The sequence below is a fragment of the Amblyomma maculatum genome, chromosome 6 (assembly GCF_055883805.1).
Source record: "Amblyomma maculatum isolate TAMU_Amacu chromosome 6, ASM5588380v1, whole genome shotgun sequence".
Lineage (NCBI taxonomy): Eukaryota > Metazoa > Arthropoda > Arachnida > Ixodida > Ixodidae > Amblyomma > Amblyomma maculatum.
Window position 1 is genome coordinate 171,180,421 of NC_139349.1, and position 22,268 is coordinate 171,202,688.

The 22,268-nt window shown below is 49.9% G+C and overlaps 1 protein-coding gene across 1 annotated transcript; it reads left to right on the forward strand.

The window, feature by feature from the left end:
- Nucleotides 1–14,326: 14,326 nt before the first annotated feature.
- LOC146187402 (uncharacterized) lies at nt 14,327–15,354 on the forward strand. Its single transcript, XM_084605771.1, has one exon. The coding sequence runs from the start codon at nt 14,415–14,417 to the stop codon at nt 15,345–15,347; it is 933 nt and encodes a 310-aa protein (XP_084461897.1). The 5' UTR covers nt 14,327–14,414; the 3' UTR covers nt 15,348–15,354.
- The last annotated feature ends 6,914 nt before the right edge of the window (nt 15,355–22,268 follow it).

The window sequence follows — 22,268 nt, forward strand, 5'->3', positions numbered from 1 at the left end:
CAAATCCAAGAACGTTTTGGTAGTTTTTCTCACGCCGATACCTGTCTCTAAGCTTCATTGGTGACAGCTGATGTCTTTTCAGTAATTACTCTTTCAGGTAATCGTAGTTTTTCAAGTCACCGTCTATCACCCGCTTGATTTTTTTCCGACAGCTCAGCGGAGAGAAGTGCTACAAATTTTTGTGCCCAAGTATCTCGCTCAAAGTGCTTGCTTTTGCAGACACACTCGAAATCTGCCAAATACTCTGCCATATCCTCGGCGAAGAGGAACGGTTGCAGACCCTCCCGCGGCTTCGAACTGTTACCTTGAATGGCAATTTAAGCTGCATGCTTTTCAACACTTATTTCATGGGCTGAAAGCTCAAGCTGCATAAGCTTCTTCAAGCGGGACAACCGCCTTTTGCGTTCTAGCCTTTCACGCTCATAGCGCTCTTGGCGTTCAATCCTTTCACGCTCCTCGCGCCTTTGGCGTTCAAGCCAGCCTTTCACGCTCATCGCGCTTTTGGAGTTCTAGCCTTTCGTCTTCCTCCTTCCTTCTTCTCTCTTGAATATCATCCCAGGCCTCTGCGGCTTCCTCAACCGTCACGTCTTCTGCCTGCATGATCTCAAGAATTTCCTTTTTTCTTTTTGTTGAGCCCAAATCGATGCCCAACTCATCACAAATTTGGAGAAGTTCTCTGACCTTGTAACTTTCCATCTTTTACAACGGCCTCTTGTTGTTTGCCTTTTTAGAATAGTGTACGAGAGGTTCGCTATCTCACTCCTAGCAAAAGACGCGCAAGCTTTTCTCGCACTGAATCCCCTCTCAGCATCCCTTGGTTTTCAAAACACTTCCTGTAGGCTTGAAACACGCAAGGTTAACATAATGCTATGCTCAGCCTTTCTCTAAGCTACCCTGTGTGTCAGAAAAAGTCTGCCGTTTGAGGAAAACTTCAGGTACTCAGGAGCCAGAGCAGAGACGCGCGAAAAACGAAAACCCAAAGAGCACCGTCGCGCGAGAGAGTCGGTTGGGGCAACGCCGCACGAGGTATCATGAAGACCAATCCGAGTGACAACGCCAAGATAGAAGACAACGCTTCAACCAAAGAACGGGAGATCAACGAGGCCGTAAAAAAGGAGAACGCGATCCTGCGAGCCACCATCAACAACCTCACCAAGGAAATCGCGGAGATCCACAACGCCCTCCGCAACGTCAAACAGCAAAGATCCAGCCCGAGCGGCAACAACGGCCGAAGAAACTACGGCCGACGCAGACAAGAAGCCGGCAACGAAGTAGAGGGCCGTCGAATTACGCAAGACCAAGAACAACATGAGCAACTGCAGCACCGACAGCAGCAACAAAAACGTCGAGGCCAAACTCAACAGCCTCGAGGATATGATGAAATCGATCGAAGCCTTCCAAACGGAGAACGTCAATGGACTCAACAATCTCGAAAGAAGCATGCAACTAAGCAACCCAACGTTCGCGCTAGTACAGTATCAAGTCAACCAAGCGCAGCAACTCAGAGAATTTCGAATAGGACAATCATGGCCTCCACCTCCACAGGCATAACAGTGTGGCAGTGGAACTGCCGCGGCTTCGTCAAAAAGAGGGAAGTCGTCCAGCAGCACATCGAGCGCTCGGCTCGCAAGCCCGACGTGCTCCTCCTCCAAGAAACGCTAACGGAAAAGCCGTCCCTCCCCGGCTACAGAGTGCACGCGGGCCCGCCCGACGGCAGAGGCCTGTGCACCCTGGTCAAGAAGGGACTCACCTTCGTCAAACGCAGGCTAAGCAACGTCAGGATTGAACACACGTTCACCGAACTCGTACCGACTAAGCAAAGAAAAAACAGCATCTTCATTTTGAACATCTACAGTAACCCATCGCGGAGACTGCAGAGGTTGAAAGCCTTTCCTATCAAGGCAAGCACGACGGCCGGCCAGAGCCCGCTGATCGCATGCGGCGACTTTAATGCAATGGATCCGGCGTAGGGCTACGTCAAGAGCAATGCGAAAGGCAGAAACCTATCCCGAGACGCGGTGAAGCTCGCCTATACCCTCATAACCAATCCGGCTTACCCAACGAGGATTGGCAACTCCGTGTCCCGAGATACCAGCCCCGACCTCACGTTCGTCAAGAACAACGAACCGATCACGATCACGTGGAGAAACATGGGGATGGACCTCGGCAGCGACCACATGATCGTGGAAATCGTCATACCGGAGCAGAGCAATACCAACGTCAGGAAATGTACGTGGATCGATTGGACCGCTTTCAGAGATAACAGAAATCAGGAGGCGGAAGAGACCGAAATCGACGACATCGACACGTGGACCAACAAGATCCTTCAAGATATTCGTAACTCAACCAATGACATAGTAACAGACCTCGAAACGAACAGAATGGATAGCCGACTGACCCATCTTATGGAGGCCAAGCAGTCCATTCTCAACAGATGAAAAAAACAGCGCTTTATTCGTAGGCTACGAAATAAAGTCGCAGAACTCAACACAGCAATCGAGGACCACTGTCGCACGCTATGTGCGCAACAGTGGAACGAGATATGCAACGCTGCCGACGGCCAGATGCACAACGGAAAAACATGGAATTTGCTGAAGCATCTGCTCGACAAAGCCAAGACTAAGTCACACCAAAGGGACCGACTGGCGAAACTCATCCATCGAGGACTCACGAAACACGGCACCGATAAGGTGACGAAACACATCAGCGACAGATCCCTGCCGACTACACCCACGGAGTGCTACGGGCCGAACGGGGGGCTGCCCAACACCCGTCTCGACAGAGATGTAGACTTAGAAGTTCGCAAAGCACTGCAGGACCTCAACAGCTGGTCGGCGGCCGGGCTGGACCGCATCATCATTAAAGCGCTTAAGAACTTCGACGACAAGTCCATAGAAAGCCTCACGAGCTATTACAACAAATGCTGAAAACGGGAACGCTGCCGACGCAGTGGAAGAAGGCCAAGATCATTCTGATCCCCAAGCCGGGCAAGCCATTCGACACGGATAACCTCCGACCCATATCGCTCACATCTTGCGCGGGCAAGGTGTTGGAGCACGTCCTGCACAACAGGTGGCAGGAATACCTCGAGAAAGAAGATCTCTACCCGGAAATGTTCATTGGCTTCAGGCAGCATCTACGTACCCAAGACGCCATCATACAACTCAAGCACCAGATCATCGACGGCAACACCGGCGACAACAAAGCAGTACTGGGACTCGACCTGCAGAGCGCTTTCGACAAGGTGAAGCACTCGGCGATCCTATCCCAAGTCTCCAAACTCAACATGGGAGAGAGATCATACCATTACATCAGACTTCCTCACGGACCGAACGGCCGAGCTCAGAGCGGGGGACCTCCAAGCACAGGAGAAGCTGGGAAGCACAGGCACACCTCAGGGATTATCCATCTCGCCAGTGCTTTTCAATCTCGTGATGATAGGAGTGGCCGAAAGGCTCAGGAACATCAAGGAAGTCCGACATACGATATACGCAGATGACATAACGCTGTGGGTAGAACGGGGCAGCGATGCCCTCATCGAATTCACTTTACAGGCGGCCGTTGATGCGATCGAAGACCAACTCGACGGAACGGGGCTCAGATTCTGGCCGAGCAAGTCGGAGCTCCTCGTCTACCCGTCCGTCAAGCACCGCAAACCCAAGAGCAGCCAGAGAGAGTACGAGGCAATCAAAGTCAATACCGGAGAGGCAAACGCGATCCCAAGAGTCAACAAGATCAGAATGTTGGGAATGACAATCGAGACGCACGGCAGAAACGGCGAGACCAACACCCGGCTTCTTGTGAAAGCAGCGAACGCCACGAGACTACTCAAACGAGTCACGAACCAGAAAAGTGGAACGAGGGAAGAGAGCCTGATCAGACTGATCCATTCGTTCATCATATTGTCACGTACAAGGTGATTGAGGATATCAAGAATATCAAGAATAGCTCCGATACAACAGCGGTGAGCAGCACAGACGCAAAACCCACAAGCGACACTTCGTCGTCCTTCGCTCAGTCATGCGCCACCTGGCAACGCTAGGTGGCATTACTCCCCCTTCCGAAAAAAAAAAGAAAAAAAAAGTGAAGACGGGCGGTGAGAAAGGTGTGAAAGTAAGAGAGTCGTCACAGGAGGTGGCCGTGCGTTATCGTTGGTAGTACGGCTTCAGCCGCACAATGTGCACAATGTCCGAGCTGGGCTTTCGGCGTTTTGAAAGTGCGGCGCCGTCTGGAATAACTTCATAACTGAGATCACTCACACGACGCAACACTTTGTACGGCCCGAAGTAGCGGGAAAGGAGTTTCTCTGACAAGCCTGGACGGCGAACTGGTGTCCACACCCAGACTTGGTCCCCAGGTTTGTAGTGAACCTGGCGGTGCCGGAGGTTGTAGCGGTGCGCGTCAGAGGTCTGCTGCCGCCCGATGTGCACACGGGCAAGCTGGCGGGCTTCCTCAGCGCGGATGGCATACTGCTGGGCACCTGGCGGAAGCTGGTCATCATCTGGGCACGGAAGCATGGAATCGAGCATGCTCTGAACTTCACGCCCGTACACAAGTCGAAATGGTGTGAAGCGCGTTGTTTCCTGTTGGGCTGTATTATACGCAAATGTGACGTACGGCAGCACCTCGTCCCAGGTCTTGTGCTGCACATCGACGTACATTGACAACATGTCCGCAATCGTCTTATTTAACCTTTCGGTGAGACCATTGCTCTGCGGATGGTACGCTGTGGTCTTGCGATGCGTCGTGTAACTCAACTCAAATATGTGGTCGATGAGCTGCGAAGTGAAAGCTGTGCCTCTGTCGGTAATGACATACGAAGGGGCGCCATGCCGCAAGACTATGTTATGCATGAAAAACTCGGCTACTTCAGAAGCTGTGGCATGAGGGATTGCCTTTGTCTCAGCGTATCGGGTCAGGTAGTCAGTAGCGACTACTATCCATTTGTTTCCCGCCTGCGACAAAGGGAAAGGGCCAAGGAGGTCCATGCCGATTTGGTCGAACGGAATACGTGGTGCTCTAACGGGCTTGAGAAATCCGGCAGGCTTCAGAGGCGGTGTTTTACGGCGCTGGCATTCGCGACAGCTTCTTACATAGCGTTTCACAGTTGCGGAGAGTCCTGGCCAGTAATACATGTTGCGGACGCGAGCAAGCGTCCGTGAGTAACCCAAATGACCAGACGTCGGTTCGTCGTGACAAGCAAGTAGAATATCCGCACGGAGCTCGCATGGTACTACCAGAAGGTAAGCTCTTTCTTGGCCTTGGGAGTTTCTTTTATACAAGACGCCTTGCTGCATACAGAATGAACCAATGTGCCGAGATAGGCGTCGAGGGAGCGGCGTATCACGCCCTTCCAGATAATCGATGAATGGAAGGATGTCTGGATCAGCTCTTTGTCGATCCCTGAGCTCAGATGCGCTGAGAGCTCCTAGAAAGCCGCTGTCGCCATCGGCTGCAGCATCGTCAGTGTCAACGGGGGCTCGTGACAGCGCGTCAGCGTCTTCGTGTTTGCGGCCTGACTTATAAACAATAGTTATGTCAAATTCCTGAAGTCGTAAACTCCAGCGTGCAAGTCGTCCCGATGGGTCTCGCAGATTTGCCAGCCAGCACAAACAATGATGGTCAGTGACGACTTTAAATGGTCGGCCGTAAAGATAGGGGCGAAACTTCATAGTGGCCCACACGACCGCCAGGCATTCCTTTTCCGAGGTAGAGTAGTTCGTTTCGGCGCGAGAGAGTGTGCGGCTAGCATAGGCTATTACTCGCTCAATCCCGTCTTGATGCTGAACAAGGACTGCACCAAGACCGATACTACTGGCGTCAGTGTGCACCTCTGTGTCAGCCGCTTCATCGAAGTGCGCCAGAACAGGGGATGTTTGAAGGCGCTCGCGAAGCAAAGAGAAGGCCGTTTGCTGCTCAGAGTTCCACACAAAGGCGGTGTCCTTCCTTGTGAGGCGCGTTAGAGGTTCCGCAATTTGAGAGAAGTCCGCAATGAACCGCCGATAATATGCGCACAGGCCGAGAAAGCGCTGCACAGCCCTCTTGTTAGCTGGAACGGGAAACCGTGCGACGGCAGCAGTCTTTTCGGGATCCGGGCGCACCCCATCGGCGCTCACAACATGCCCAAGGAACTTGAGTTCTGTATACCCGAAGTGGCATTTCTCGGGCTTCAGCGTGAGATCAGCAGAACGGAGCGCTTCCAGTACAGCTCGAAGGCGTTCGAGGTGTTGGTCAAATGTTTCGGAAAAAACAACTACGTCGTCCAAGTACACAAGACAGATCTGCCACTTGAGTCCAGTGAGGACGGTGTCCATCATCCTTTGGAATGTAGCTGGGGCAGAGCACAATCCAAATGGGAGTACTTTGAATTCATATAGGCCATCTGGAGTGACAAATGCGGTTTTTTCTCGGTCTCTTTCGTCTACTTCGATTTGCCAATAACCGCTTTTCAAATCAATAGATGAAAAATACTTCGCACGTCGCAATCTGTCCAGTGAGTCATCGATGCGCGGCAACGGGTATACATCTTTCTTTGTCACATTATTCAATTTCCGATAGTCGACGCAAAATCGAAGAGTGCCGTCTTTCTTCTTGACCAGGACTACTGGTGAAGACCACGGACTTTGTGAAGGCTGTACAACACCATCATCCAGCATCTCCTGAACCTGCGTCTGGATCACTTCTCGTTCTTTGGCAGACACACGATAAGGCTGCTGTCGTATAGGGCGAGCGTCTTCATAAGTAATGATGCGATGTTGTGTGATGGGCGTTTGACGAACCTTCGAGGAAGAAGCAAAACAGTGCTTGAAGTCCAGCAACAGTAGCTCTAAGGCCCGCCGTTTCTCCTTCGACAAGTGGCAGTTAATGTCGATGTTGTCAAGAGATGGCTCATTAGTTTCGACTGCCGTGGATGTAAAACAGACCGGATCGTGCGTAACAGGATCAGCGAAAGCGATAGCAGTTCCCGGAAACAAGTGCCGGTGCTCATTAGAAAAATTTGTGACAAGGAGTGCAGCCCGGCCATTGTGAAGCGACAATAAACTTCGAGCAGCGCAGATGCCTTGAGCAAGCAGGAGTGAATGGTTCGCTTCTGCTACAGCATCGCCGGCACGGAAATCGTCACAGGTAACTTCCACAAGAACACTGCTTCGCGGCGGCAGCGAGACGCTCTCGGCGGAAACGCGAAGTGCGGCATTGCAAGGACTGCTACTATCTCGTTCGGCAGATTGTCCCATCGAAAATGTGACGCGTCTATTTCGCAGGTCGATAACTGCTCCGTATTCTCGCAGAAAGTCAATGCCGAGGATAAGGTCACGGGAACAGTCACTCAAAACGACGCAACTAACGACGAACGTATATCTGTCAATCTGAATACGAGCCGTGCACATTCCCTTTGGGGTAACTATATGACCGCCGGCGGTTCGAAGGTACACACCTGGCCAAGCAGTGAGCACCTTCCTCAAAACAGTCGCCATGCGACCACTCAAAATCGAATAATCCGCACCGGTGTCCACTAATGCATTCACTGGAGTACGACCGTCTAAAATAACAGGAATGTCCAGAGAAACGCTTTTGGCTTCCCTAGGGGACGGTACCAGCAGCTCGCGGTCGGATCGAAGCGGCGACGACGGGAGGTCTTCAACGCAGCGACTACCAGCGGCCTCGCCCCCGAAGGTCGCTGTTTTCAGTTTTCCCGACCAGGGCTAGACGAGCGGCCTTGTCCCTCTCGCGAGGAACCTTGGGTGGACGTCAATGAGCGCCTTGGTGAAGGGGAGCGGGACTGACGCTGCGAACGAGATGAACGCTGTTCCGCCAGATACTCTTCAATAACTCGGGGTCGTTGACCAAACCGGGGAGGAGGCGCGTCGATGCGGAAGCCGTGAAGACCGAGGCGTCGATAAGGACAATCCCGGTAAAGATGGCCTGGTTCACCGCAGTGGAAGCAGAGTGGACGGCGGTCAGGCGTGCGCCAAATGTCGGCTTTGCGTCGGGGCAGGGGACGTTCGTCGAAGTACTGCACTGGTTGCACTGAGGGCAGCGAAACTGTAGGCGGCGCGGGAATGGGTGGTGGTGAAGGGGAAGCCTGACTCTGCAGAACTTCAGCATATGTGGGACGGTTTTCGGTCCCCGACAGCAATGGTGGGCTCGTAACTATAGGCGAAAGAGGGCTCTTGAGCGCCTGTCGTACCTCCTCTTGCACTATAGCAGAAATGGAAGCTGGCGATTGCTGCATGGGGTTCCAGAACTTTCTCAGTTCTTCGCGCACGACACTGCGAATCAGTTCACGCAAAGCATCAGGATGCCGCTCGGAAGATGCAAATGACTCCGCAGTTGTGCCAGTATGGAGGGGTCGGTTATAAGCCGCGGCACGTTGTTGGAGCACCCTTTCCATTGTGGTGGCCTCCGCAAGGAATCCATTTACAGTCGACGGTGGGTTGCGCACAAGGCCTGCGAACAGTTGCTCTTTCAAACCCTGCATCAAGTGCCTGACCTTTTTGTCCTCGGACATGGCGGGATCCGCTCGCCTGAAAAGGCGCATCATGTCCTCGACGTACGCTTGGACACTCTCATTGGGCATCTGGATGCGGGAGTGAATGGCACGTTCTGCATGCTCGCGACGATCCGCGCTAGTGTAGGCCTCGAGCAGTTGACGACGGAATTCCCGCCACGACGTTAACATTTGCTCTCGGTTCTCGAACCAGATCCGGGCGCCATCCTCAAGGCTGAAGTAGACGTTCCTTAGTTTGGCAGCATCGTCCCACTGGTTGAATGCAGCGACACGCTCAAACTGAAGGAACCAGTCCTCCACATCCTCAAAGAGGTCACCGTGAAAAGACTTCGGTACCCGAGGGGCCTGCAAGGTGTAGTTACAGGCCGGTGCGACGCCCGTTACCTGCTGAGCAGGAGCACTAGATGTCATGGCGGCGGGTGATGGCTGAAACTCCGGAGGCAGTCCCTGGAGCCGTCGACTGCAGCGATGCACGGGGGTGTCCAATGGCACAGGGCTGGCGCGACGTCTTTCAGATGGAGACTCTTGCATAGGTGATCTTACCCAGCAGCTCCACCAGAATGTCACGTACAAGGTGATTGAGGATATCAAGAATATCAAGAATAGCTCCGATACAACAGCGGTGAGCAGCACAGACGCAAAACCCACAAGCGACACTTCGTCGTCCTTCGCTCAGTCATGCGCCACCTGGCAACGCTAGGTGGCAATATGTCCCGTAGCGTACGTGGCGGCCTACCACAAGTGAAAGAAGAGCGAGAGAAACAAGATAGATATACTCATCCGCGGAGCCTACAAGACGGCACTGGGACTGTACGAAACAACGAGCACCAAACGCCTCCGGCAGCTGGGGGTGCACAACACGCTGGAGGAGATAGCGGAGGCCCAACGCGCCGCACAGCTCGAAAGACTGTCTACGACCAAGGCCTGCCGGAAAATCCTGGACAACGTGGGAATTGGATATCAAGGCAGGGAGCAGCCGCAGCTCCCCGTCCCCGATGAGATCAGGCGCAGCATCAGAGTGGACTCAGAACCGAAGAACATGCACCCGAAGTATAACAAAGGGAGGAAAGCAGCGAGAGCCAAGGCGCTGATAGACCAGCACGCGGCCGACACACACGCACGCTACGTTGATGCGGCTGAGTATGCCAAGATACACGGCTGCACGACGGTCGTCGTCGACGTGACCGGCACCGTTCGCACGACCGCCAGCACGAGATGCACCAAGGCGGAGCAAGCAGAGAAGGTGGCCATCGCCCTGGCCATCACCGACCGCGACTGCCAGACAGTGCTATGCGACTCGAGGCAGGCGGTGAGAAATTACGCCAAAGGCAGGATAGCGAAGGAAGCGGGGTGCATACTGCAGTCAACCAAGAATGACGATGGCAGCAAACAAGTGAGAATCAAGTAGTTCCCGGCGCACGCGGGCGAGGCCTCAGACCGCAACGCCAACCACAATGAGACGGCACACGCCGAGGCGCGCGTGCTAACGGACCGCGCCTCGGTCGACTAGCCGCTGTGGTTCAGCACCAAGAATCGAATGACCGACTACAACGAAATAACCAAGGCGTTCCGCCTAGCTCGCAGAACTCTTCCACTCCCTTGCTCGGGGCTCAGTTGAGAGCAAGCCGTATTATTCAGACAGCTACAGACGGGCTCACTCCCCAGCCCGTTGCTGATGCACAATGTATCCCGAGACGCACCTGACAGACAAATTCAGAGTCTGCCGAACGGAGACGACCGACTTCGCTCACATTCTGTGGAATTGCAACAAGTACCAGGAAGAAGCTAAGTCTGGGAGGATCCCGGCGCGACTGCAAGCAGCCGCAGGGAGCGACAAAAGGAACAACTCTGAGCCGTCCGGCAGGTCATCAAGGCGCTGGCCCGGCAGGGAACCAGCGAGGCGGCAACGGAGAACAGGGACCCAGGCCGCGCGGCCGGTGCCCAGAGGACGACGTAGGCCCCGTCCGGAGCGCGCGTTCTACTGCCGGTCCCAAATAAACGTTATAACAATCCACAATCAGGTACTCACCGGACCAGGATGCCTGACGCCGGTTAATCCTGCAGCTGCCATCCAATGTTGTGCCGGTGGGGTTATCACACAGTAACCCACCGTCAACAGGGTTGTGCCAAGGAGTTGGTTGCGTAGCTCTCGTCACCCGTTTCGCGAACGAGGGCTGTCAGTTCCCTCGGCGGTAGCGATGAATCTGAGTCGGCGCTGGTGAGATGAAGAAAAATCTTTATACACTATATACAGGCATTTACACAACGAGTTCGGCTCTGGGGCCGAAAGCTAACATTGCCATACGCGACTGTCCTCGCGCTGCGACGGCCGGGGAGATTCCGCTGCGTCCGCTCTCTCTGGGGGTGAACTGCTCCCGATGGACGCTAGTGACGAACTCACACTCGGAGTCTAGAACGGAAGCACTTGAGCCTCCATAAACCGAGAAACCGTTGACGCTCAAATGGTCCAATCCGATGGAAGCACTTTTCGCAGGGCCAATGGGAGAGCTTGCTGCGCTCTTGCTTCAAATATTCCGGGGGGGGGGGGGGGGCGAAAAGGGGTCTACCGCCAGGGCGACGGCGCCGAGCTGTCTGGATGCTCAGCTCATGTTCAAACACGTCGCTTCTCTCCCCTTGGCACGGCTCGACTCCAGTGCACCGGTGCTTTGCAGAAACGTATCCGGATTTTGTGAAGGAGGCGTTTGCCGGAAGAATTCGGCGTCCGGCGGAATTTCTGGGCGGCCTTGGCTGGGCACAACAGTAAGCTATTTTTTAATGTGGCTGGATCATTATGGTAGTGTAACACTACGCTGACCCCTCTGATGTGCTAGGGCGGCTGAGCGATGAGGGTTAAGCCATATTATGTCAACTCATGAGCAGCCGCTGCTCACGCAAAGCCCAGGTGGTTCTTGTCGCTTGGTTCAAGCAATTTCATGCTCGAGCATGTTCCTACATTGCCCCAGAGCTTTGGCTGTGAAAGGGAAAGTGTCACGCACAATGTGTTGCCGCCTAAACAGTGAAAAAAAAGGTACAGGAAGTAGGAGCGGGTCGATCTTCGCCGCGCTGAGGTCTCTGATTCTGACGTGGTGAATAAGCGACCCTCAGTGTAACGATCTCAAGTAGCACACATACGTGGCCCACCAGGGGCCCGTATGGGCAAGTTGGGCTTGGGCAACCACAATAACACCCTTAGGGATCAGGCGGGCAAGCCCAAATTGGGCTTTCCCCGGCTTTTTCCATCTGGGCATCATATAGGCGTGCCCAAGTAGCACATATTACGTGGCCCACCTGGGGCCCGTATGGGCAAGTTGGGTTTGGGTAAACACAATAACACCCATGAGGGCCCCCTTCAGGGATTAAGCGGGCAAGCCCAAATTGGGCTTGCCCCTGCTTTTTCCATCTGGGCATCATATAGGCGCGGAAAGGGCTAACTGATTACATATTCCCACATCTGGCCCTCAAGGGTCCGGCTTTGGAAATTTTAGGGCCGATGCAATTAAAATTTGGGCTCTGTGTAGGAAAAGCCTGGGCTAATCTAATTGGGGCTGGCCAATCAAAAGCCGAATAGGTCCCGCATGGGCCGCGGTGGGGCTAAATACGGGTATGTCCGCACATTGCCTACATGGGACCCTTGAGGGGTACTTGAGGGAAGGTCAGACGAAAGTGTGGAATTCATGCAGAAAATTCTTGGGCTGCCCCAAATAGGGCTGCCCACCAAAAACCCAGATAATTTCCGCATGGCCGTGTGCGGGACAGGCAAGTACTCCTTCCCGCTTCTGCCCGCATCGGTCTCTTGCGGGACAATTTAAGGCAGATCCGATGCAAATGTGGGCCTAAAGCAAATAGATGACGGGCTAGTCCGATTGGTGCTGCCCACGCAAAAACCGAATAGGTCCCACATGGTTTGCGGCCGGGCTGAAAAGCGAGCACACTACCAAGCTGCCCACACGGGTATTTCTTGGGGTACGTGCGGGAAAATGCAACATATATTCGTAGTCCATGCGGTAAAAATAAGGTCAGCCCAATTGGGGCGGCCCATGAAAGGCCGCAGTGGGCCCCAAATTGGCCGTAGGCGGGCATACCGCTCTGAAACATCTCCACCCTATCTTTAAGACACCATTTTATTTATGTAAATCATGTTATACCGGCCACTAATTGCCTCTTCTGGAGGTTTCACATAACTGTCCTAAGCATATCTATGCGATGAATAAAGACTATCTATGTTTGCTCTACAAACGTTAATTATGCAGTATCGACAGAAAATATGCAACAGTAACTGTTCCGCTTTACAGGTATGCACTGAACGACCTCCAAATGTTTCCTACAGCATTACTATTCTGCACGCAGCACCGAAATAAATATTCAGACCAACATGTTGGGGTGATGTGGGCCAGCCCACACTATTGTAGTGTTGGGAATAAATTTATTTCATGTTACTGAGTGTAGCATACAAAAAAATGGTGCTTAATGTTTCACACTTGGTTATTGGAATTTGGGCAGCTCTGAAAATGCTCGATTCAACCCATAAGGGCAGCACGTAGGTCAGCCCCAAACGGACTGGCTTCCGCAAACCCCGCGCCTGTACAGAGGGATTAATCGACTTCAAAATTAAAACCTTGATCAATGTGATGTCACTGCCTGCACAAACGTGGGACACATTAATGGTTCTGGTGTGCTGCCCACATTTGTCTACCTCGGCTGAATACGGGCAGTCCTATTTGAGCTGAATGCGGGCAGCCCCATTCGGGCTGCCCTCACGGATACAGTTTGGGACCGATCGCGGTGATATTGGGCAGCCCACGCGGGGCCCCTCTGGGTACGTGTTGCAAATCCCGCATGGGGCCCGTATGATCTGCCCTCACGGGCCCAACGCGGGCCCCTACGTCATAGCCCACTTTGTGCTACTTGGGTGGAAAGAGCTGAGTACATATTCCCACATCTGGCCCTCAATGGTCCCACTTGGGGAAATTTAGGGCCGATACAAAGAGAATTTGGGCTTAGTGTAGAAAAAGCCTGGGCTAATCTAAGTGGCGCTACCCACTCAAAAGCCGAATAGGTCCCGCATGGGCAGCGGCGGAGCTAATTACGGGTATGCCCGCACATTGCCTACACGGGACCCTTACCTGAGGGAAGGTCAGAGGAAAATGTGGGATTCATGTAGAAAATTCCTGGGCTGCCCTAAATAGGGCTGCCCACCAATTTCCGCATGGCCGTTAGCGGGGCAGGCAAGTGCCCCTTCCCGCTTCTGCCCGCATCTGTCTCTTGCGGGGCAATTTAGGGCAGATCTGATGCAAATGTGGGCCTAAAGCTCGGTGGTGGGCTCGGTAGCTGTGCGACAGCGCAGTCTACTAATCCTCTGCTTTTCACAATGCAGGTATTTACCCTCGCCCTTCACCTGCTTCTCGCCGCTGTGCCGTCTGCAGCCTGCAGGTCCGTCTCTCCCGTGACCCTGATGCGCCATGAAGATGAAATTTTTTGTCAACCTGCGCGATCACCATTGTTGCACCTGCCTTCACCGCCGCCAGAGTACGTCATCGAGGATCTTCATTGGCCAGTCCCATCACCAGGAACATCAACACAGCTGATCTTTATAAAGAGCATGCTGTCATCACCGCCGCTCTGTGGGCTCGGTAGCTGTGCGACAGCGCAGTCTACTAATCCTCAGCTTTTCACAATGCAGGTATTTACCCTCGCCCTTCACCTGCTTCTCGCCGCTGTGCCATCTGCAGCCTGCACGTCCGTCTCTCCCGTGACCCTGATGCGCCATGAAGATGAAATTTTTTGTCAACCTGCGCGATCACCATTATTGCACCTGCCTTCACCGCCGCCAGAGTACGTCATCGAGGATCTTCATTGGCCAGTCCCATCACCAGGAACATCAACACATCTGATCTTTATAAAGAGCATGCTGTCATCACCGCCGCTCTGTGGGCTCGGTAGCTGTGCGACAGCGCAGTCTACTAATCCTCTGCTTTTCACAATGCAGGTTAGTAATAAGTTTTCCCTATTTTCTAAAAAAAAGAGTAACTACTTCTTAATGCAGCTGCCGAGCCCTCAGTGCTGCTGTGATATCGTTGCCGAATGTTTGCGTGTTATCCGTCTTCTCTTGCTATTGTCAGGGGATGTTGAAACTAACCCCGGCCCCGACCATACCGACAGCGTACTTTCCGAGCTCCAGAAACTAACTGCCGGCCAAGCTACAGTAATCTGCGATCTACAGGACATTAAAATACAACTTAAGACTACTGAAACAACCTTAAGTGACTTAAACAAACGCATGGACGCTCTGGAATCGCACTACGCTTCACTTTCCACTCTCCATTCCGAAATAGACGCCCTGAAAACTCTGAACTCTGAACTTACCTGCAAGATTGACAAGCTGGAAGCACGTATGGACGATGCCGAAAATCGCACTCGTCGCAACAACCTCATATTTTACAACATACCCGACACTAACCCCGCTGAAACATATGCAGACTCGGAAGAAACAGTCATCCGCCATTGCTCCACCCAACTAGATTTTGCCATCGAACCTAATCTAATCGAGCGTGCTCACCGCCTTGGACGCCACTCCACTGATCGTAAAAGGCCGATTATCGTGAAATTCACCTCATCCAAAACCAAAGAAAACATCCTTTCCTTAGGCACCAAACTAAAAGGCACTGACTACAGTATTGGCGAAGATTTTTCCCTTCCTGTACGTAACGCTCGCAAACATCTTGTAGCCTTTGCCAGATCGGTAACCGACAAGTTCTCCTCGCGCTTCAAAACTTTACACATTGGTCCCAAACGATACACGTTCGATGAATCCTCACAAACCGTAAAAGAGGTAAAATAGCAACCACCTCATCACCAATCGACAGGCTGTTCTAAACATGCACAACAAGCACTTTCATTGTCAGCGATCTTTACTAACATCCAAAGTTTGATTTCAAAGCGCGACATTATTTCCAATATCGTCACATCATCCTCCAGCAACCTACTAATCTTGACAGAAACGTGGCTGAGTAGTGACGTTTCTGATAGTGAAGTCCTTGCCGACTTGCCCAAATTCCGTCTTTTCCGTAAAGATCGTCCAGATAGAAGGGGAGGGGGGGTACTTATTGCAACTGCACAGGAGCTATCATGCACGGCCATTCACCTTTCATCGGATATTGAAATATTATGGGTCTTGTGTCATGCCTCACCAAAGTCAGTTGTGATAGGCGTTTGCTACAGGCCTCCTAGCAGCCCAGACTTTCCTCAAAAACTTAATCACGCATTAAATGAAATTAAAACCAAGCACCCTAACACATGCACTATCCTATTCGGAGATTTTAATTTTCCCAGTATCGACTGGCATAATCTAACCGCTACAGGTAACAGGGATGCTAATGATTTTCTTGACGTTTGCCTTAATTTTATTCTCGTTCAACTAATATCCGAACCAACCCGTGTAACGGATGTCTGCGCTAACATTCTCGACATAATATTAACGGATAGCCCTGAATCCGTTCATTCTATCACCTATCTACCAGGTATCAGCGATCACCAAGTCATACATGCCGGCTTCACGATTAAACCATCTTCACGCGCAACATGTAAGCGAACAATCCGACTTTACGATAGAGGGAACTATATTGTTATAAATAATGAACTTCGTGCATTTTTACCAGGCTTCCCATTTAACTTTCATTAAAGATCCGTCCACGAAAACTGTTTCATGTTTAAGAAGAAAATTGAAGATTTGGTCGACAGGTTTATTCCCAACATAAATATACGAACTAACCCTCAAAACCCTTGGTTCACAAACACACTCAAACGTCTTCAAAATAAAAAGAAGCGCCTTTTCCGTTCGGCCAAGTCACGCCCTAGTCAAAACGCTTGGAACAAATATTACGCAGCTGAAAAAACGTATTTATTAAACATTCGAGAAGCTAAACGCACGTTTTTCCATACCGATCTGCCCAAAATGTTGACTACTAACCCCCGAAGGTTCTGGCAAGTCATTAACCCCCAGCACACACGCACTATCTCCCTCACCGACGCATCAGGTGCTACCATCTGTGAAACTGAATGCGCCAATATGTTCAACACAGCCTTTTCATCCATATTTACCAATGAAACAGATCCGATATTTCCTCCAAACCCGGTTATTATCCAGGATACCATGCCCTCTCTTACATTTTCTTCAACAGGAATTTTGTCACTAATAGAAAACATTAAACTTTCATCCTCGGCTGGAATTGACAATATCAGTGCCAAAATACTGATTAACACCAAAGATATATGTTCATCCCTGTTGTGCTTGTTATTCACTCAGTCACTCCTCACAGGTCAACTGCCCAAAGAATGGAAATATGGGAAGGTTGTTCCAGTCTACAAATCAGGTAACAAGAACTCACCGCTAAATTACCGTCCCATCTCGCTAACTAGTATCCCTTGCAAAATCATGGAACATGTCATCTATACCCACATCATGGCATTTCTTGATTCCAACGATTTTTTCCATCCTGCTCAGCACGGTTTTCGCCGAGGTTACTCCTGCGAGACCCAACTTTCTACATTCATTCATGATCTGCATGCTAACCTTGATTCTAACCTACAAACTGATGTGATATTTTTAGATTTCGCTAAAGCTTTTGATAAAGTACCTCATAAACGCCTACTGATAAAACTTTCCCGATTAAATTTACACCCCGATATATTGAAGTGGATTGAAGAGTTCTTAACTAATCGTTTTCAGTTTGTCTCCGTTAACAATGCGAACTCTAACTCACTCTTAGTAACGTCAGGCGTCCCCCAGGGGTCTGTGCTTGGCCCGCTACTCTTTCTAATATACATTAATGATCTGCCCTCAAACGTAACATCTAACATACGTATGTTTGCTGACGACTGTGTACTGTATCGTGCTATTCTCACCACCGCTGACCAATCTTCTCTTCAAAACGATCTTAATGCTGTTCAAGACTGGTGTAACGAGTGGCTAATGGAACTTAACCCACGTAAGTGTAATCTTTTGTCTATTAACCGTCGCCGTAACCCTCTTGTTTTTCCTTACGTAATCTCTGAAGTTCCCGTACAACTAGTTCCATCATATAAGTATTTAGGCATAAAATTTGTAGCGATCTTTCTTGGAGTATGCATGTTACTAACATAATATCGTCAGCTAACAGGACGTTAGGTTTCTTAAAGCGCCATCTGCATCATGCTCCCGAACACGTAAAGTTATTAGCCTACAAATCATTCGTCAGGTCCAAACTAGAATTTGCATCGCCCATTTGGAATCCTCATCAAGCTTACCTCATTAGTGCCCTCGAATCTGTTCAAAATCGCGCCGCTCGTTTTATTCATTCATCGTATTCTTATGAAATCAGCGTTTCCTCCTTAAAAACAGCATCCGGATTATCCCCCTTATCGCTCCGTCGTCGCATTGCCAGCCTATCTTTATTTCACAAACTTTTCCACAGTCCTATGCACATCGCACCTCATATTCTTCCCCCCACACGCATATCTCATCGCACCAGCCATCAGCTACAAGTTGCCCGTCCACGTTCACGTACCGTCACGTTTTCAAATTCCTTTTTTCCTCGAACAGCTGCAGACTGGAACGGCCTTCCGGACAACATTGCTCTCATCACTTGCACACCACAGTTCATCGATAGTGTCAAAACTTTCCTGTTATTGTGATTATGTATTTTTGCTTTTGCCACCCCTTATGTAATACCCCTTTTTAGGGGCCTTTAAGGTAATAACATGAAATGAAATGAAAAAGAAGACGGGCTGGTCCGATTGGGGCTGCCCACGTAAAATTCGAATAGGTCCCGCATGGTTTACGGCCGGGCTGAAAAGCGAGCACGCCCCCACGCGGCGTACACGGGTATTTCTTAGGGTACTGGCGTGGAAATGCAACATATATTCGTAGTCCATGCGGTAAAAATAAGATCAGCTCAATTGGGGCGGCCCATGAAAGGCCGCAGTGGGCCCCAAATTGGCCGTAGGCGGGCTTACCGCTCTGAAACGTCTCCACCCTATCTTTAAGGCACCATTTTATTTATGTAAATCATGTTATACCGGCCACTAATTGCCTCTTCTGGAGGTTTCACATAACTGTCCTAAGCATATCCATGCCATGAATAAAGACTATGTATTTTTGCTCTGAAAACTACGTTAGTTATGCAGTATTGACAGAAAATATGAAACAGTTGACTGTTCCGCTTTACGAGTATGTACTGAACGACCTCCAAATGCTTCCTTCGGCATTACTATTCTACACACACCACCGAATAAATATTCCGACCAATATGTTGGGGGTGATTTGGACCAGCCCACATTATTGTAGTGTTGGGAATAAATTTCTCTCATGTTACTGTGTGTCGCATACAAGGCGAAAAATAGCGCTTAATGTTTCACACTTGATGATTATTGGAGCTTGGGCAGCCCCGAAAATGCCAGAATAAACCCATGAGGGTAGCACGTGGGTCAGCGCGAAACGGACTGGCCTCCGCAAATCCCGCGCCTGTACAATTCAGGTATTGGAGGGATTAATCGACTTAAAAATTAAAACCTTGATCAATGGGATGGCACTGCCTGCACAAACGTGGGACCTATTAATAATTTTCGTGTGCTGCCCACATTCGGCTACCAGGGCTGAATGCGGGCAGCCCTATTTGGGCTGCCCACACGAATACAGATTGGGACCGATCGCGGCAAAATTGGGCAGCCCACGCGGGACCCCTCAGGGTACGTGTTGCAAATCCCGCATGGGGCTCGTATGGACTGCCCCCGCGGGCCCAATGCGGGTCCCTCGTCATAGCCCACTTTGTGCTACTTGGGATATAGCTTGCGCCTACTTGAGAGCTGTGTTGCAAGTAGGGTTTAAAAAGAAAAAAACATTGTTTATTAGGTCCATCAAGCCGCAAAGCCAAGAATAGTGCAAGGCTCTCTAAACTGCCAAATTAAAGGACATTAATCACTTATAACTTTTCAAATAGTCACGCATTAACACTGGTGCACTACCAAGGAACAAAGCCTCGCATATCGTACCACTTTGCATGCTTCGTGACTCCTGTCGGGGTTATAAGGATTGCCGCATTCATCACAGTAAGCTGCATGAGCTCGTGATTGTTGCAAAAGTTGCACCCATGCCTTTTTTTTGGTGGGCTACGAATCGAAAGCAGAATGGATTTTACCAAGAAGGTGCATAATTTAACCAAAAAACTTTACTCTCGTGTTTTGATATGTGTAGCACATTTCTGTGCGTCAATGTTTTCTCACTGGCTTTTGCACATTTTCTCACTGGCGTTTGCTTTTAAATCACCAGGAAAATAACATAATGGCACCACACAAATATAATCTGATGCACAGAACTAAAAAGTTAGAGATGAGAGGCTGTGGCATCAGCCAACAAAAAGCTATGGTTTGGTTTTAAATTAAAACCCAAGAATGCAAATCATGTTGCCTGAGAATGGCCTCCAGGAAGAACATCGGTTTGTATATCACCCAGGGAAGCCTACAGACAGTAAAAGGAAGCAAGTGGCACGAAGATACCTTTACAAAATACATATAATATCTCATTTTCAAGCGTTTACGCCCGCTGTTCAAAGTGTGCATGTTGCGATAAATAGTGCTTTGTATGAGGTACCAAGTGAAAATTAGTTGCGTACTCTGTCAATGCTTGACTCATGGTTTGCTGTAAACAGGTTGTGCATCTCCCAAGGAAGCTTGTAAATAGAAGAATGAAGCATGTGACAAGATGGCACATTTAAATCATTCCTAACAAATGCCTGCTAAAATTGCTTTGCAAGCGTTACGTCCGCAACCTATCGAGAAACATAGCTGCTGCTGTACATTTGCAGCCTGAGCATGCTGCAATTAACAATTATTTATGGGATGTATGAAGTGAAAGTCATTGATTACATTGTCAGCGCTTGCCTCATCGCTTGCTGCCAAGGGATCAGGCTGCGCACCTCCCAGGGAATCCTGCGGATAGTACGAAGCATCTGGCAGCAATCACCTTAAAAATGCACCTATTGGATCCCTCTTTATAACAGCTTTTCAAGCATTTTAGATCACACAATTCAGGAACTCTGCAAGGACAGCAGTTGCAGTGCATGTGCGAATTGATTATGGAGCAATAAAAATGATTTGTGTTAGATATAAAGTGAAAATTAGTTACATTTTGTGTCATCATTTGCTGCAGAGGGATCAGGTTGTACATCTCCCAGGGAAACCTGCGAAGAGGAGGAAGCAGGTGGCAAGAAGGCACTTTTAAAACATACATATAAACGCATACTAATTATTACTTTGGTAACATTTTAGTCGCCAAACTTAAGCTTTCACTGAGGACCACAGAAGCACTGCATATGATAAATGAGCACCCTGCAGTGAACATTTTGTGTGTGAAGTGTAAGGAAGAAGGAAACTGCAGTTGCATACATTGTCAGCGCTTGTGCCATCAGTCGCTGTTGAGGGACCAGGCTGTGCATCTCCGAGGGAAACCTGTGACTAGAAGGAAGCCGGTTGCAACAAAGCACCTTTGAAACGTACCTAATGATTATTTTCATAATATTTACGTCCGCAAACTTACGCTTTCAGTGAGTAACACAGCTCACATGCATGCGAAAATTGAACACACTGTAATGAATATTATACTTTTAATGTGTAATGAAGAGGGAAACTGAAATTACATTGTCAATGCTTGTGCCATCAGTCGCTGTTGAGGGATCAGGCTGTGCATCTCCCAGGGAAACCTGTGAATAAAAGGAGGCCTTTTGCAAGAAATTGCCTTTGAAACGTACCTATGATTATTTTCCTAATATTTACGTCCCCAAACTTACGCTTTCAGTGAGTAACACAGCTGACATGCATACGAAAATTGAACACACTGTAATGAACATTATATTTGTAACGTGTAATGAAGAGGGAAACTGGAATTACATTGTCAGTGCCTGAGTAATCACTTCCTGTAGAGGAATTATGTTGTGCTTCTCGTAGGGATGCCTACAAATAGTACAAAAAGTGCATGGCAACAAGATACTAAAATAACTTGAAAATACGTCACAATATTACTGTGCTCAGAATTTTTGTTCGTGAATACTAGAAGCTTTCAGTTTCTGCGGCATTCGGCTGCCTAAACCAAGGTCTTCGATTTGACCCCGACAGCAGCGATAGATCCGAAATGCAAAAATGCCTGTATTCGGCCCGTTTCGCTGAGCATTTTTCAAGAACCGCATGTGACGTGAACAGTCTAGTACCCTCCAACCGGGCATGCTGCACCTCGGCTTCGTTGCACCATGAGCGTTACGTTTGTGCATGAAAATTATAAATAACTATGGACGCAAACTTGGGCACGAGCGTTGTACTAAATAAAACATGCTGACTACAAAAGGAATACGAAGGAAGAAGCCCGCGCCTAGTGCTGCTGGTGCCGCAAACCCCTCTGCAAAACGGCACGATATACTATCGCGTCAAGGCGCCAGTGCTTGTTTGTTAAAAGTGCGAATACTGGCACGCCTCTATTAGTAGTTTAACTAAAGTTTACACGAAAATAAAATGACTGTAGAGCATTAAATGCACACTCTAAATCGTGCACACAATTGTCGACATTGACCTAACATTTTTCAAAATAAGAGCTGCACTGGAAATGCTTACCTTTCTGCATCACAGTGTGTTGCTGGGCGAGCTGGCGACTAATCATGGCAGAAGAAAAATAGTACAGGAGACGGGACAAGAAGTTGACAACACGAACGCCGATTAACAACTGAACGTATTCAAATCA